The sequence below is a fragment of the Plectrocnemia conspersa genome, unplaced genomic scaffold (assembly GCF_051122295.1).
Source record: "Plectrocnemia conspersa isolate PC_06_02 unplaced genomic scaffold, ASM5112229v1 ptg000013l, whole genome shotgun sequence".
Lineage (NCBI taxonomy): Eukaryota > Metazoa > Arthropoda > Insecta > Trichoptera > Polycentropodidae > Plectrocnemia > Plectrocnemia conspersa.
In genome coordinates this window covers 20,520,259-20,536,761 of record NW_028277177.1, presented here as the reverse complement: position 1 = coordinate 20,536,761, position 16,503 = coordinate 20,520,259, and the positions used below count along the sequence as shown (strand labels likewise).

Sequence of the window (16,503 nt, the reverse complement as noted above, 5' to 3'; positions counted from 1 at the left end):
GTTTTTTTTGTATACATAATTACTTCAGAAGGAAAAAAATGTTTAAATTTCAACTTATTTTATGTCTACTACATAAATTTTTATGAAGGGCACGAAAAGTATTTGTTTACATTTCAACCTATTTTATTATATGTCTATAACGACTGACTTTATGATGGACATGTTTTTCGTACGTTCAATTTTTGTATTATTGCAGAATAATTGCAATGTCTAATGCATGTATTTGTTCTTAGCACCTATATTACAATTATTATTTCGACTTTGACTGTTATTATAATGTTATTATTATGTTTTTCCAATTGAAAATCACTATTTTTTACACATTTTTAGATGTACAATTAAAATACATCGTCAGAGCTTGCGGTATTTTTTTTCACAGTAAGAAAAATGTTAATTACTTAAAGATTGACTTTTTGACAAAAAATGTTCTAAAATCTCTGATTTTTGTGTTGCCATTTAGAATTAGGAATTAAATATCGAAAATGTTATATTTTGATCAAAATCCGACGACGATAAAAGTCACACGTGTTTACAACAAACATAAATGGTTATTAAACTTCGGTCTAAATATGAATCAATTTTACTTAATGTGTTAAGTATGATGCAGAAAATACACTAATTCCTAATATACGACTGGCAAGTCAACTAATTTTGTTAAAATCGTTTTTCAAACGCGCGGATATACACGTCCACGGGGAATTTGGTACACAAATGTTTTATGTTTTAACGTTAGCAGATGAAACACCCTACTAACTTCATAAATGAAATGACAATAACGTACTGGCCTATTAAAAGCTATTATTAACGAAATTAAAGGTAATATCTATAATTTATTATATGAATCTTGGAGGAATATTATTCATAATTCAGATAGTTATTAAGTGGATATGAAAATATATGGCTCTAAACATGCTAATAAAAAAATATCGAGGAGCGATTGGATTGTGATTCAAACGATTCAATTGTTTCTAATAGGATAAGGATACAAGTAAAGAATAATCTATAAACTGTCACACCGCGTATCTGGAGTATATCGTCCAATGGGGATATGAATATAATTATATAATAGCGATATGAAAATTTCTAAAAAATATTTTAATAAATAATTCATTGTAAACATATTATTAAATATAAGTATGTATATATTTTAAAATGTAATAAGATAAGTTTCTTTTTACTTCCAGAAGAAATGGATTAATGAACGATTGTCGCAGTTTTAAAAAATATTTTAATCAAAATTTTAGATTGATAGTTTTGCGTCGACACTCGCGACAACCTAGGTAGGAGATCATACCTAACCTCAGTCCGCATAGTGTACTAAAGCGAAAGCCCGATTACTTAGGTAAAGATTACAGTTGGTAATCGGAAGGGCTTAACTATATTATCAGTTATAGCACGGAATTGATTTCTATCAACATGTATTTTTCTGTGCTTGTTTGGAATTAACGTCAAAAGCAATAAAATTGTGCCGTTGCAGTGCAACAATATGACGATTAAGTGAGAATTTAATTAAGCTAATCTAAACCAAATTTTGACCAATAGGAGAACGCAAAAAACCATTATCCCTTCTCAGAAGTCAAAAATTCACGTCAAAAGCAATAATATCGTTTCGGGGCCGTCGCAGCGAGAACGCTCGGTAATCTGACGTTCACACTACGAATTTTAAAATAATATTACAAATTAAATGAGGAGCATATAAACCGAATTTTGACAAATAGGAGGGCGCAAAAACAATTATCACTTCACAGAAGTCAAAAATTCACGCCAAAAGCAATAAAATCGTGCCTCCCATTGACTAAAATTCGGTTTGAATATACTTTGATTAGCCCTCATATCAGAAATCCGTAGTATAATCGGTAAGGATAGCTATCATATTTTTAAAACATAGTGTAAGTGTAGATAAACTATGGAGCAATATGCAAGTAATGAAAAAGTAATCGAAAATTATAATAATCATAATTAATGAAATACATACAATGTTCGAGAGATAAAAAAATCCGAAGATATTCTTAAATTTGTGTTTTTATTCTAAAAAGGTTCGGAAACTGAAGTTGGATCACCTTTATAAAAAGCTCAGGAAAATTTGTACTCGTATGATTTTCAAAAACGAACAAAAGTATTTTAAAACGAAATAAAATAAATATTTTCGATTATCTGTTTTTCTATTATTCGTACCTCATTTAACATAGGTACATTAGCCTGAATAATCAAGAGTATAAAATTTATTGCATATTTATTCAATCGATTGAATATTACTACTCATGCAATAATAAATAGAAAATAGTCGAGTTTGAAAGACGATATTTACAATCCATTGTTTTGTGTTACACACACATACTAAGAGAAATATTATATAATAAACATTCATTTGATGAGCCATAAATATTAGATAAAAAAATGCAATGTTTCAAGGTCAACGGCGGGTTTTATTCGATTGATCTAATATTTCCATTCGTGCAATAGCAAATAGCAACTCTTGCTTGTTATTATATTTAGCATTCATTGTTTTGAAGTTTCGTACACGCACACACACACATTCACACATTTGAATATCGATTAATTCATACATTCCTGGACCCGCAGCTCTGCATTGCACATGAACGTAGTCCTGCTGCCTGAAAATAGGTCAGGTCGAATTGGCCACTGCCTCAATTGGGCATTGTGCAGTGCAAATACAGGGGCGCTGAAGTGAAAATAAACATAGCTCACCTTTGTTTGCAAATAGCTGGAAAATGTCGCACAGTTTGAGGGGAATCCAATTACATAAGATCACTGTCACTATACTAAAAATTCACTGGTCACTTTTGTGTTTCGTATTTATTATAATATCGATCCGATCAGGTGTTGTTACACCATTGCCGTTAGATGATTTCAGGTTAGATCGTCAGGTGCAACATAATACACGAGCGCGCGTGATAATTTGCAAAATCGATAAGGTTAGAGCTGAACGAATTCACACACAATCACAACAGACAAGTAGATCCGAATAAAAACGAGCGACAAACCAACTCCGTGACGGCCGTAGCCAGACTGAGCCATCGGCCTATATTTGAATCGAGCTTCGAAGAAACACCGCAGCGCTAGTGTCGCGCATAGCTCTATCTCACTCGTGCACTCACACCCAACTCTTTCTTATTGACAGCGCGGTTGTTTGCGTTTTTCAATATGTGAAACATCCTCAATACGTAAAAAAATATAAAATTCGATCCGTCACGAAAATGATTACGTCAAGCGTCGCCTTCGCTACGAGTCTTTTCACTCTCCCACCACTAGTCTGCGCCGAACGCTCGACGCGACGGCAACGTGACGCATGTTCGTGACCGAGGCGATATCCCAGGTCCTATCGAACCGATTCATAAAATTCAAACGCCATTCTGTGCCTTGCAATGGCCAAATCGAGTGTTGAACGTTCTCGCGAATACAGAGCCAGAAAGAAAGCAATGTTGACCAAAAAAGCAAAGACGGCTATGACCCCTCTGGAGAGAAAGAGACTATCGAGATCACGAAAAAAACTGAGGGATAATCAAGCTTTGAATTTGACAACACTCTCTACAAGTAATATCTTTGCATACAACATACCGCAAAATACTACCGATATAAACGTTTCACTCGACGAGCGTTTGGCACATTCATTTAATAAAGAAGGTGAGCATTAAGTCCCGATTCCACTGATGTGGGAAGCGGCAGTATTTCTACCGCTCCCCGCTTCTGTGTTCCCGGGTCTTTTTTTATAATAATATATTTGCGAGAATGACTAGTACAAAATGACTCGTCTACCACATAAAAAGCTAAAATTTTTGAATATATAATATAAAGAGCTTTAATTAGTTCATCTTTACCTTGCCAAATTTGATACTATTTTTTTTAAATATTTCCTTGTAACCTGACAGGCGTAGGCCCACTGCGTTACAACGGGATACTTCATCTTAGACAAACTGTCTGAGTATCATTCCTGGTTGCCCACGTTCCAGTATCCATGCCCCCTTTCATGATAGATTTTGTTGTACGCCCCTTTTTCGGTGGGACGACCAATTACAGAAGGGTTTCGAGTTTTTTGAATGCGAATTGCTGGTCAGAAACGGTGGTTTTGAGGATTACACCGAATGCACGAGTTATATCTTTTTAAGCCGAGGGATATATTAATCCTTTCTGATTTATGACACGTACCTTGTGAATTAATCCGTTAAAAGATTTCACATGGTGCCCTATTTTAACGCAGGAACACATTTTTTATTAAACTGTTAAAACACTTTATCACAAATCGAACCAGACTTTTTAAGATTAATAGTACGAGCTAACTCCTTCAATTCAAAATAGAAAAGTGGTTCAATTCATGAACCCAATAGATCTTTGTACCATTATTTAGATTTTTTTTAAATATTTTTAGTGTATTTAAATCGGTCATAATATGGTATTTTGCGTCATTGCATTAAAGTTGTTATAAACAAAGGATCGAAAACTTGGATGAAGGTCATATTGTAAAATAATGATTTTAATTTATTAGAACGATTTTTTATATGGGTGTATTATGTAAGAACACAAATTAAAATTAGAGTAAAAAATGCACGTTTCGCCCATTGTTAGTACTATTACTTGCTTATGACAGTTTTAAAATTGAATTGATTTGAAATTTACAGATTATAGTAATGATGACTCGCGTCCAAATAACACTACAAGTGAGGTAATATTAAGAGTCAATGCAGTTGTAAAGAAAGTAACATATACGTAAAATTTAATTTTTATTTTATAGAATATTATGAAAGTTAATTACGATAGCAGTGACGAAGATCAAACCAAAAGCAATCTACTTGAAATAGGTAATTATACCGTTTCTTTGATTATACTGTAGAACAGGGGTCGTTAAAGTGGTTAATATTGCCGTCCAGAGGTCGATATGTCATTGTTAAAGGTCGATTAGGACTCGGGGGTCGATGGAAAAAAATTAGTTAAGAATCTGTAATATAATAACTACATATTTTATTAAAGCGTTGAATAAGTTTATTTTATATATATTTTCCAGAACTTAGCAAAAAAATACGATTACTATATGAAATAAAACAGAAATAAAAATAGTTTAATTATATTTAAAAAAATATTAATTAATGTTTTTATTATAAAATTATATCTATAATTTTAACGTAATTCATTTATCTTTATTTTTGTATCATTTCATCTGGTTTTTATTATTTGTAAATTTAGTATTTTTTATTCTTTGTAAATTTATCATAATTATATACATATTCCCAATTTTTTTTTCATTTTTAACTGTATATAATTTGTTTTATAAAGAAGGATTTTATGCTACGTCGTGGTCCACCAAATGTGTTGCCCCGGCCGCCGTCACTTCGCCTAGTTTTTGTGGTCAAATAAATCGGCCTCCCACACAATGACAAAATTTGAAAATAACGTGTTTTTTCACACATGCCTAAATCGTGTTGATTTATCTTTATCCTGAAACTACAAACTTATCGTTCATTTTTACATTATAAATTTATCATTTTAAAAATACTTAAAAACGTTTTCAGAAACACCTGATTGTAAAAAAGAATTTCAAAACATTAGCAATTTGAATTTAATATCAAATGATCAAGCAAGAGTGAAAGTAAGTATTATATATTACGTATATTTTCCAGATATTATTTTTATTTTTAAAAACATATTATTCTTTTAAGCAAAAACATAATCACATTGCTGAAAATAGCAACGAGAGGAAAATAGAAAAATCGAAAAAAATATGGATTACAGGTTGTATAACTATTTTTACGATGCAGTTTTACATTATAAAATATTGCCGATTTTCAGAAGAATGCTGTATAACAGACGAAATTAATGTGGATTTTTCATCTTTACATAGGACAAAAATTCGTGCAAATGAACAGGTACAAATTCTTTTTTAATCTATAGTCTCGGTGTAGCTTAATAGCATGAATAGCAGGTAGAAAGTTGTTGATCAAATGGAATATATGTTTCCATCACGTGCATTTCAGATGTCGTTGGACACATTACCCTCCCCAAGTTTAACAACAGATTATACGATAATTTTATACATGTCAGAAAAGAAATTTAAGTTAAATTTGATATCAACGCGTAATTTTCTATACCACAAAAATACATATGCTAGCAAAAAAATACAGCCATTTATTTAGGCTTAAAAATTATTTAATCTTTGTATTGTGGTTGTTGAACTGCTGCGCTGAAATTTTTAGTTTGTATAAAAAATATCCTAATGTAATCATACTTACTGTTAATTTTTATTCATGAGGAGGTATTACAACAGGCAGGTATAACAGAACAGGGAAAGTGCATTATGAGCGAATTATTTATGACCGTAACCCGATCTGGGCCTCGAAAGGCCAACCAACTGCGGGGGAGTCCTCGTTTTTATTATTTAGAAAAAATCATAGAAGAGGGTTGTTAAAATTTTTATGTAACATTCTGCCGCTGCAGAAAAAAATGTAAATGGCGTTAACATGTTCAGTCTCGACGCAATTTCCCATGGCGTTGTGAAAAAAAAACGATATACCCATTCGCCCGAGGGTTGCCCCTATGGGGATGTAAGAACAGGTGCATCCGCTAAAAATTGCCGGATTTAGGGGGAGGATTCGATTTATAAACGACACGAGATAATTTAAAGGAATTAAGAATATTTGCTATTTGGATAATCATTACATTCACATTAACACTTTAAATTCCAGCGACTATTTTGTAAGTCACCTGTTATTTCTTTTCACGCGTCAGTATCTCTTTCTAAAAATAAATATGGAATACTTGATTTACTGATAAATTAAGCTAGTACAATAATATTTAATAATTAAAAAAATTGTGAATAATTCGCTAACTTGTTTAAAAATAATAATCGACAAATGAGTCGCTGGCGTTTAAGTGGTTAAAAATCGATTGAAATAATAGAATACGCTATTTAAATATTATAATATTATGTTATGTTAAACTTTACAACAAAAAAACTCGCGTGGGAAGTGGTTCAAGTCAATCTGCGACTATAGACCCGGCACCAAAAAAATAATGGTCAATTTGTCCATATGCTATTAGTAGGGCCTGGACCACACACGTAGGCTTTTGGTTATTTTTCATAAAAATTTAACGAACCAATGCATTTGGGTGGACTTAATTTATGGCATTATTTTTTCAAGTGTTTCATTTCAATAGGATACATACTTAAGATTATCATTTTGTTGATGTATTTACAAAAAAATATGCTTTTAATATATCGTCGCTAAAGAAATAAATTTTAACTTGTGACTTGTATCGATGTACATATATTATTTTTTGTCCAGTTCCTAAGCGATTATTAGTTATTTTTTGCTATTTCAGTTAAATAAATATTCGCTTTCTTATAAGATTTAATCTTAAAGTAATAACTTAAATAATTTTTGTTTATACTTAAATTTAAGTTAAGTCTTGTCGTAGTCAAATTCTTTAATTGGGGGTTTATTTTGTAAATGGCAATAATATTATGAACAGGCAAAATGTTATGATGTAATTAAAGTTCCATAAGAATAGATAGTAGCCCATCCGTTGTCACTGATGAACTTTGTCAAAAATGTAATTGTAGAGCTATATAAAATTGGTATGTAAACATGGATCTAGTGCGAGATGATGTTGAAATATGTAGTCATGTTTGCAAACTTACCAAACACATTAAACCATATTGAAAATTAAGGAAACGCTTCATTATTATTTTCTAAATTTTTTCTCAAGTACTGAGATATCAATGTATAAAATGCGATTTCATCCCAAAATCCAGGGATAAGCAAGAGTTTATAATATGAAAATCTTTGACATATACATTTTTTATTAAAGATAATATTTAATTCTCTAAAATTGATGTACCATTCAAATCCTATTATGGTATTAGACGCGCCATTATACACGCATCCCTTCGGAATTCGGTAGCGTATCTAATCTGAAAGCATAAGAATGTAAAGAGGTCTCTAGCGAAAGAATGCCAGATTTATAATGGAAAATAATATAAAATCCAATCTAGCAACAACACGTGAAGCCTCTGAATTATTTAGCGGGATCATTTATCTGAGCATCCAGTGGGAAGTTCAGGCATCCCGCAAAGCAAACTTTCTTAATGAGAGCCCTCGAAAATTTCTCGACAAATATTTATAATCTAGGGTGAAAATTATTCGGCGAGACGGCAGCGAAATTAAGCCCTCCTCCTCCCCTTTTATTTCTACGTACTATGCAGCCGAGGGTTAAAATAATTTTGAGGTCATTACGATAAATCACAGAGTGGTGAATTTGACTATAGTTTGAAATTTACAATAACGACATTTACCCGATAGAACACTCAACTAGGAAATGACAAAAATGACAGCTTTATATCAAATTATATTGACATTGTAGATTTCAATTGCAATAAATAATTAGTTGCTTGTGTTTTATGATTTCTTCTTTTTGTGAAATAATTTTTATTTCGCTCTTTATAAATATCAGCCGTTCAAATTAATAGAATGTATACATAATTATGATACAATGTGTACATACGATTCAATTTAATTCAAGTGGCAAATTCTTCAAGATCTTCCCTTTTTATATTCAATCCATTACAGTCGATTGAGATCTTGATTTCGGAATAAGTAAGATAATATTGTAAATGGAATAATCGAAAATAAAACGTTACTGGAAACACATAAATAATAACGTTATCATGGTGAGAAGACAAAGGTTGTGGCTAAGGCAAGGATAGAATTTAAATAAGTTTTTTTAATCCTCGAACCGTTAAAGACGTGACTGGAATGTTTTAGTAAATTTCGTTTATATTTATTTAAGAAATCTGATATAAGTATTTATCTTATAGTATATGTGTAGGCTACGTGTCGCATCGTAATTAGACACTTTGCGTGGACGTTGACATTTACACCCATTTTTAATGACGTATCATTTTATGTTATCGATAAAATTAATAATCACTTTTTTTCAAACAACGCAAATGTCAGGCGTAATTCGATAAGCCGTGAGCAGTTTAAATATAAGTCAAAATAACATTAAGTAAATTCTACGTACTTAATCCAATCACAGCTTGTCGAAACATACATATATTAAAGGTTTTCCAAATGTATGTTTTATTAAAGTTTAACATTAAAACAGTATGCAATGCTTGATTATGTATCTTACTGTTGGTTATCGTTGTTATCAATAGAGATGTGATTTTAGTTAAATATCAGACAAGACTTTAGTTAAAAAACAAGATATAAGTTAAATTTCGCAGAGGAACACTGCGACGGCGACGGCACGATTTTATTGCTTTTGACGTGGATTTTTGACTTCTGAGAAGGGATAATTGTTTTATGCGCACTCCTATTGGCCAAAATTCGGTTTAGATCGTTTTCATTCGATTTTCACTTATTGTAAGTCGTAATATTGTAATAAAAAGTATTGCTATTAATTGAGCGTTTTCACTGCAACTGCACGATTTTATTGCTTTTGACGTGGATTCTAAGCTAGGACGCCCCTTTGAATTTGGCCAGAAAATTGCATGTCATTTAATGAAAAATACTATGAATCCTAATGTAATTGAAATATTAAAAAAAAACGACAACTGACTGTCTAACTTTTGCCCCCCCCCCCCTGGAAAAAGCTATGGGCGTCCCTGCTGGGAGATCGAAATTAGAGCTTATTATATAATAATATTTTCGATCGATCATCACAAATTAGACTTTCCTAGATTTACCTATTCTCACAGATAAATAGCGCGATGAGCAATTAAAATAAAAATCGAGCTTGGTCGTGCATAATCACGTCTATTGATTGTGTTTTTATTATTATTATGTATCGCCAAAAGAAATATTTGCATCGCACACGATACATTACAATAATATTATTCATTATTAACGCACTTGTTACAATAAAGTTATGGGTAATGCAACAAGTAACGAAGATATATATTTTTATTTAATATTAAAATAAAAAATAACAATTTGGCCCTAAAGGCTCGGCCACACAGAAAGCGGTCTGTCAGGCGGTCTGGTTGAATGATGCAATGTTGCATCAGCTCTGTCAGACAGAACGCGGTCTATCGAATTCTGCCAGATTCTGTCGCGGCGACAAGCGATCCGCTAGTACAAAATTACAGATTTTTCTAGTGACCGCCTAAAAATGAGCGACGAAACTGAATTATTCATACCAATAAACTTCTATCTTGATATGACTTCCGTTCGATACATAATTGGTGGTATTCACCCAATTGTTTTCTTTTCTTTTTGATTTCATGCACCCAACATCGTGTTTTTTTCTTTCAGTATTGCAAAACTAACAACAGAAGGAGTTGTTCTTCATCTGAGCTCATACTCAATAGCAATATGAAACACAAATTATTTTGAAAATGCACTATTTCTCTCGGGCACAGCCAGAGTCGGACTGGAGCGCTCACACAAGGTATCGCGTCCTATGTGACGTCCCCATATCGTAGATCGCCGCGACAGACCGCATAAGAGGATCATAAAACGTTAAAGTTTAATAATCAACGATTAATAACGACAAATGTCAAATCAAAGGCATCTGTCATTTTGAGAATAAAAATAACAATTTGGCCCAAGACGCATTTTTATAGTCCAGGTCGATTGTTTTTAAAACTACATATACGCCGTGAAACGCTTTCGTTTTTCGTTGCAGCATTTTTTAAAACTGCACGCGACGTCGCCGCTCCAATTTATTAGCATGTCGAACAAAAATATGCAGAATCGTAAATTGCCCCCATTTTGCGCAGAAAAATACGAGCCAAAACCCATTCAATGCGAGATTGCATGTCTTCGGTTGTTGTTTAGAACCATCTTATTGCACTGGCGCGCGTGGCAGTGCTAGTCACTCTGTCTGGCATAAGTCGATAAAGATTGAGTTATCGATAGAATAATGAATAAAATATGTATGTATATAAACCCAAGAACCTAAAAGTATGCAAAATTAATATATGCAATTTGATGTTTTTAGATTTTTGAATTTATTGTATTTATCAAGAAAGGAATATTGAATTATTATTATATTTTATATTTAATACTGAGTCTTTTTTTAATCTCCTTACAGTGTGGTAAATTTATTTATGGAATATATTATACGATTTAATGGTTCAAGGTTTTATCAGGGCCATTTTTAGATATATTTTCTTCCATCTCTGCAATATAAAATATCTCTTAGTTATAAATATGTAAGTAATTTTTCGAATAGGTATATTTTATAATTTTTATATAGATAAATAATGTTATTTAAAACAACAACAAAAAATATGCAGAATTACCATGCTCATAAATACAGAAGTCGGTTAACTTCCAGACTAATGGGTTGTAAATGTAGTTTCATAAATTTAATACAAAAACTTGTTTTATTACAACTATTTTTATTTAGGAAAATATTTTTAATAAAAATATGATCTAATTAAGGGTCATTTTAAAAATATTTGTCAGTAAAACAATATTTTTTTATAGGGTCATAATATCTATTTGAATATACATACATAACATATATACATTTACGCCAATAATATATAGAAGTTTTAGTCCAAAATTGTTGCTACACTACTAAATGATATGTACAATCAGCACTAATTAATATTAAATTACTCTATTTAATAGGGTATTGTATATAATTAGACACTATTTAATTTAATTTAGAAATTAATTGAAATTTACAGATAACAAAACACACGATTTAACCAAAGGTCATGCGAAAGTTAAGGGAAGGGGGAGAGGTAAATATATCAATATTATAACATTTAAAAACGGATCGCTTATTATCGTTATACTGTAATTATGAGAGATGCTCGTAATCACGAGTAAAAGCGCGAGACTTTAAAGGGCTTCTTGCTATACAGTTGCTGTACTTTTGCATATATAATATAAATAAACAGTAAATTAAATGATCAAAACCGACTATATTTGTTATCACACACGTATGTGTTATTTTATAAACATATCAACCCATACGACCGACAAACAAGGACAAAATAGCAAGTGTTATATTGAATTGTACATGTGCTAAGTTTTTCATTTTCATTTCTCGCGTGATTATCGCGGTATAGCGTGACCTAAAATTTTGCGTAAAAGATGCTTTCTTATTTTATTTTTAAAGTCAATCTCACGACATTCAAGAACATTTAACTTAAAAACCTCATTTTATAATTTGTATATCGGCTTTATACAAATTGACTTTATGACGTCACAAAGCACTCTTTATTAGCGAGAGTACACAGATGACCTCTGATTGAAGTAATCAACGTTCCGCACAAACCAATCAAATCGTATTAAGTATTCACGTTTCATGAATCTGAAATGAAAGCACTCGATTTTTCTCATCATATTTAATACAACACTGCATTTGCGTTAAATAAAGTATGAATAAAATTAGTGTTTTACTAGTAATAATTATTGTGTTTTATTATTTAATGTGAATTTCTATAAAACTAGTGGCTTTTGTGATAACTGAGTTTGAATAAAATCTATTAAAGTAAAAATGATGATGAAGCTTACATGGATTATGGAAAGCTTTAAATCAATTTTAAAACTTGTATAATATAAATATATAGGTACTACTTTATTTTAAAAACAAGACATGTTAAAATATATAACATTTAAAGAACAACTCCCTCTTGACAATTTTAAAAAAGTATTTACACTTCTTAGCAAAGTTTCAAACCATAACCAGATTGTATCCTACACTCGGTTCAGAACTAGCGTAACATTACTCTCATCTTATAATCGGTGGGAGCTTGTAAAAATGTCTAATTCCTATTGTATTGTAGGATGTCCAGGCCGGTTTGTTGTTTCATCTATCTATGGTTTCATTCTTTGACAAAATGACTCAATTGAACTAGTACTGAGATTCTGTAAATATTATGAGACTACATGGTAATTTACAATTTATTAAATTGAGATTTGAAGGACTAAAGGATTAAAATCAAAATCAACAAAAAGTATTAAAAATATATTATAATAATTTGATTTACTAGCAAACAAAAGCTTATGCCTAATTATGACATCATTAGTAGTATCAGGGGTGATTTTATATATAAATGCCTATGTATTGCTATCACATTTAGTGTTCCACGTGTTATTATATAATATAACATGTTAAAATATATTATTAAAGAAAAAAACAACAACAACAGATATTTATATTTTTGTATGTAGCAATATTTGTGTCACTCTCTTGACTACATGATATTTTAATAGACAAAAAATTAACTGCCAGAATTTTTTTTTCGAAAGCGATCAATAAACTATTAATATTTGTTGAGGTTTAATTATTGAACAATGTCCATTTATTAAATACTTATAATGGTATTTTTTAATTATTAGAAAAATTTTGTTTTTGTAATTACCAGCTGTATTTAATGAAAAATTTGCATCAAAAAAACTAAGTGCAAAGTACTAAAAATCTTTGCATCCGTAAATATTCTAACAACTATTATATAAATTTAACATTAAGTGTTCGTATTGTATTAAGTTTTTCATTAAGGGCGTTTTAATTTTGCATAAATGACTACTCGTGTTCAAGTAAAATAGTATTGTTAAATTAAAATAGTACTTTCGAATTAATGTATCGCTTGTAGGTACTGAAATTATATGTAAATTAATTTAAGCATCGGTTGTAAAAAATAGGTTGTCAAAATGGTCTAACAAAAAATTAACATGAGAAAGAAAGAATCCTTATTCACGAATAAATATTTCTTGACGCTTTTGATGTTGTGAACCCAATAGGCATAAATTAGCTGCAAAAACAGGAGAATTCAGCACAAGGATCAACTTGTGACCTTTTATAGTAATTTTTTAGAGTTCAATAGGAATGAGCGACCAGTCAACTATTTCTAAATTAAACAAATAAATTAAAAAAATACCTTACTCTTCAAATACTTTTATGCTACTTACACTTTAAGAAATTTATTTTTGTAGGCAATCTTTGCCGGGCATTAATAGCATACTCGCGTGCCGGACACAGTTAAAAGACATAAACCAAATTATTTTTACACTTAAATAAGTTATATTTAGTAATTTTTACACAAGTGTTTGGTCTTCATTCACTTTCTGGTTCAACAGATTCACTTTCTCGTTTTATAATTATATTATACTTTTACAGATTGCTGATAAAGGTGTGGATTTGAGCAACGTATCAATGAACATAGAAGACCTACATCTACCTCAAGATCCTACAGAGTCTTCAAAATTAATCTTGCTGGAAGAAAAACCTCTATTGTCGCCCAACTCTCCGAAGATTCCAAAACATTTAACAAGACAAAAAATACTGAAACAGAAACTACCAGTTGATACAGCTGAGCAAATATTATCATTGATTGGCGAAAAGTTAAGCAATACAAGATGTATTCCCGTTGAAGACGAATATGACGCTGTAGGAAAAAATATTGCAGCTAAGCTGCGAAAGCTACCGGATCGCATGAAAATAATTGCCGAAAAGCTCTTTCATGATATAATTTATCACGCACAAATGGGTACCCTGACTTCGGAAACTTCTATAGTTGTCTCAAAAAGTTATAGCTCCTCGAATTTTGTTAATGAATTTGAGCGGTATCAAGAGAAAAACGGTTTAGATCGTATTATAATAAAAAATGAAAATAATCATATAACTACAGAGTATGATGAGCATTTTTAACCAATTTATTATATTTTTAATATTTATCTAATTTGGAAGAGACACAGCAGCAGATGAAACTAAAAATAGTAATGTTTTTTACAGTGGTTATTAGTAGGCGACTCGTTGAGCTTTTGTGCAAGCTTCCATACCGGTAATCTCGGATCTGCTTTGATTGCAACACTTAGATCCTCACAAAAAACCCCTAAGAGCTACCCAGATATGCAATTATCAAGAAAAACTGTAGCGAACAGAGTAAACGTATTAGCAAATAATATGTGTTTACAACTAAAAAGTGAGTTTGAGGCTTGCACTTATTTTTCACTTCAGTTCGACGAATCGCTTGATGCTTGTGATACGGTGCAATTAAGTATTTTTGCATATTTGTTCTTTTCTGATTGCAATATAAAAGAACATTTGAAAATAATTCCTATGAAAGGAAAAAGCAAAGGTGGATATATATATAAAGTTTTTAAACACTTCATATCAGAAAAATTACCTATACGAAAACTCGTATATATTACAACGAATGGTGCGCCTTTAATAGTCGGCAGCGCAAATGGGTTCCTTGCATTGTGTAGGAAAAGTAATGATTTTCTAAATTTTATTTCGTATCACTGTATAATTCACCAACAAGTACTATGCACGAAATTCTTGAATTTGAGTGATGTAATAAAAATTACAATAAAAATAAGCAAAACTATTACATGTTAAGCGCTGCAGAGAAGAAGATTCAAAATGCTCTCGGAAGAAGTGGAGACACATCACACTGATTTGCACAATGAAATAAGATATTTTTTAAATTTGCAAGATGAGATTGGTGAAAGCACGGATTCATATATTTATGAAGAATATATTACTATATTAGAGGAAATATTGGATCAATTTAACAAAAGATTTACAGATTTTGATAAGCTTCATAAAATTTGCAGTTTCATACCTTTGTATATGAATGAAGATAACAGAAGCCTTTCTTAAACAATTGCAATGTTAATTCCGATGGATAAGTGTAACGTCAAATTACAATTAATCGAACTGCAAAATGACGTTACTTTGCCACAATTTAAAACTGCTGATACATGGAAAGTGCTTAATCCAGAAAAATATTCGAATTTAAAGGACATCCATATGGGAATTTCATCATGTTTTGAAAGTACATTATTACGTGAATCTTATTTTTCTCATATGGAGTACATAAAATCCAAATATCGAGCATATTTGACTGATGAACACCTTGATAACTGCATGCGTTTTGCAACGAGTAATATGAGCCAAATTATTTGAAGATTATCAATGATTCACAATGTCAAATATCTCAATAATTATAATAATTAAATGTATTTATAATATTTTTCGTTCTTCTTTGCTTCCCGATAATAAATAAAATATATTTAAAAAAATAAATTATAATATTTTGCAAGTATCTAATTATATGTTGCCTTTAAAATTAATATTTTTAATTTTGGAGAACTAAAAAAAGCATTTTGGCGACAGGATAGTGACGGGTGGCAATCAGACACAGTTTGGGCCGCTGCAGTAATGTCTTATTGAATTATTTGAAGTTGTTTACATTTAAACGGGGCACGAGCCTGCGACCCGCGCCCGAACAGGCCGAGGATTGCCATGCGAGAGGATAACTGTCACGCCAGTGTTACCCAAGTGCCGCCAAGTTATGGCCATAACAACATCTAAATTTAAATATAAATATGCCCCAACAGCATCTGACATTTTTAACTGCAAGCTTGACAAGCATGCATAGTCAATATTTTTATATAAGAATGCTTGAGCGTTTGTAGGATAATTTTGCACAAGCATTTAAATTGTACAAACGGAACGAAGATTAAAGAAATTTCGATTATGCATGCTTGTATAAGCTGGTCTAGTCTAGTCGAGGCACTG

The 16,503-nt window shown here is 31.2% G+C and overlaps 2 protein-coding genes across 3 annotated transcripts in view; one reads left to right on the top strand and one right to left on the bottom strand.

Moving 5' to 3' along the window:
• Arl4 (ADP ribosylation factor-like 4) overlaps positions 1–3,297 on the bottom strand; it is a 106,888-nt gene extending 103,591 nt beyond the window's left edge. The window contains exon 1 of one of the 2 annotated variants that reach the window (XM_088202288.1): positions 2,710–3,297. The gene's annotated coding sequence lies outside the window, so the exon portion shown is untranslated. The remainder of the gene's footprint in view (positions 1–2,709) is intronic. The other variant, XM_088202289.1, reaches the window with a different exon arrangement.
• On the top strand, positions 3,272–15,951 carry LOC148227539 (uncharacterized). The gene is made up of 7 exons (XM_088202287.1): positions 3,272–3,645; positions 4,638–4,681; positions 4,751–4,817; positions 5,526–5,602; positions 5,673–5,745; positions 5,803–5,879; positions 14,095–15,951. The coding sequence occupies exons 1-7, from the start codon at positions 3,387–3,389 to the stop codon at positions 14,623–14,625; spliced, it is 1,128 nt and encodes a 375-aa protein (XP_088058413.1). The 5' UTR covers positions 3,272–3,386; the 3' UTR covers positions 14,626–15,951.
• Positions 15,952–16,503: the final 552 nt, after the last annotated feature.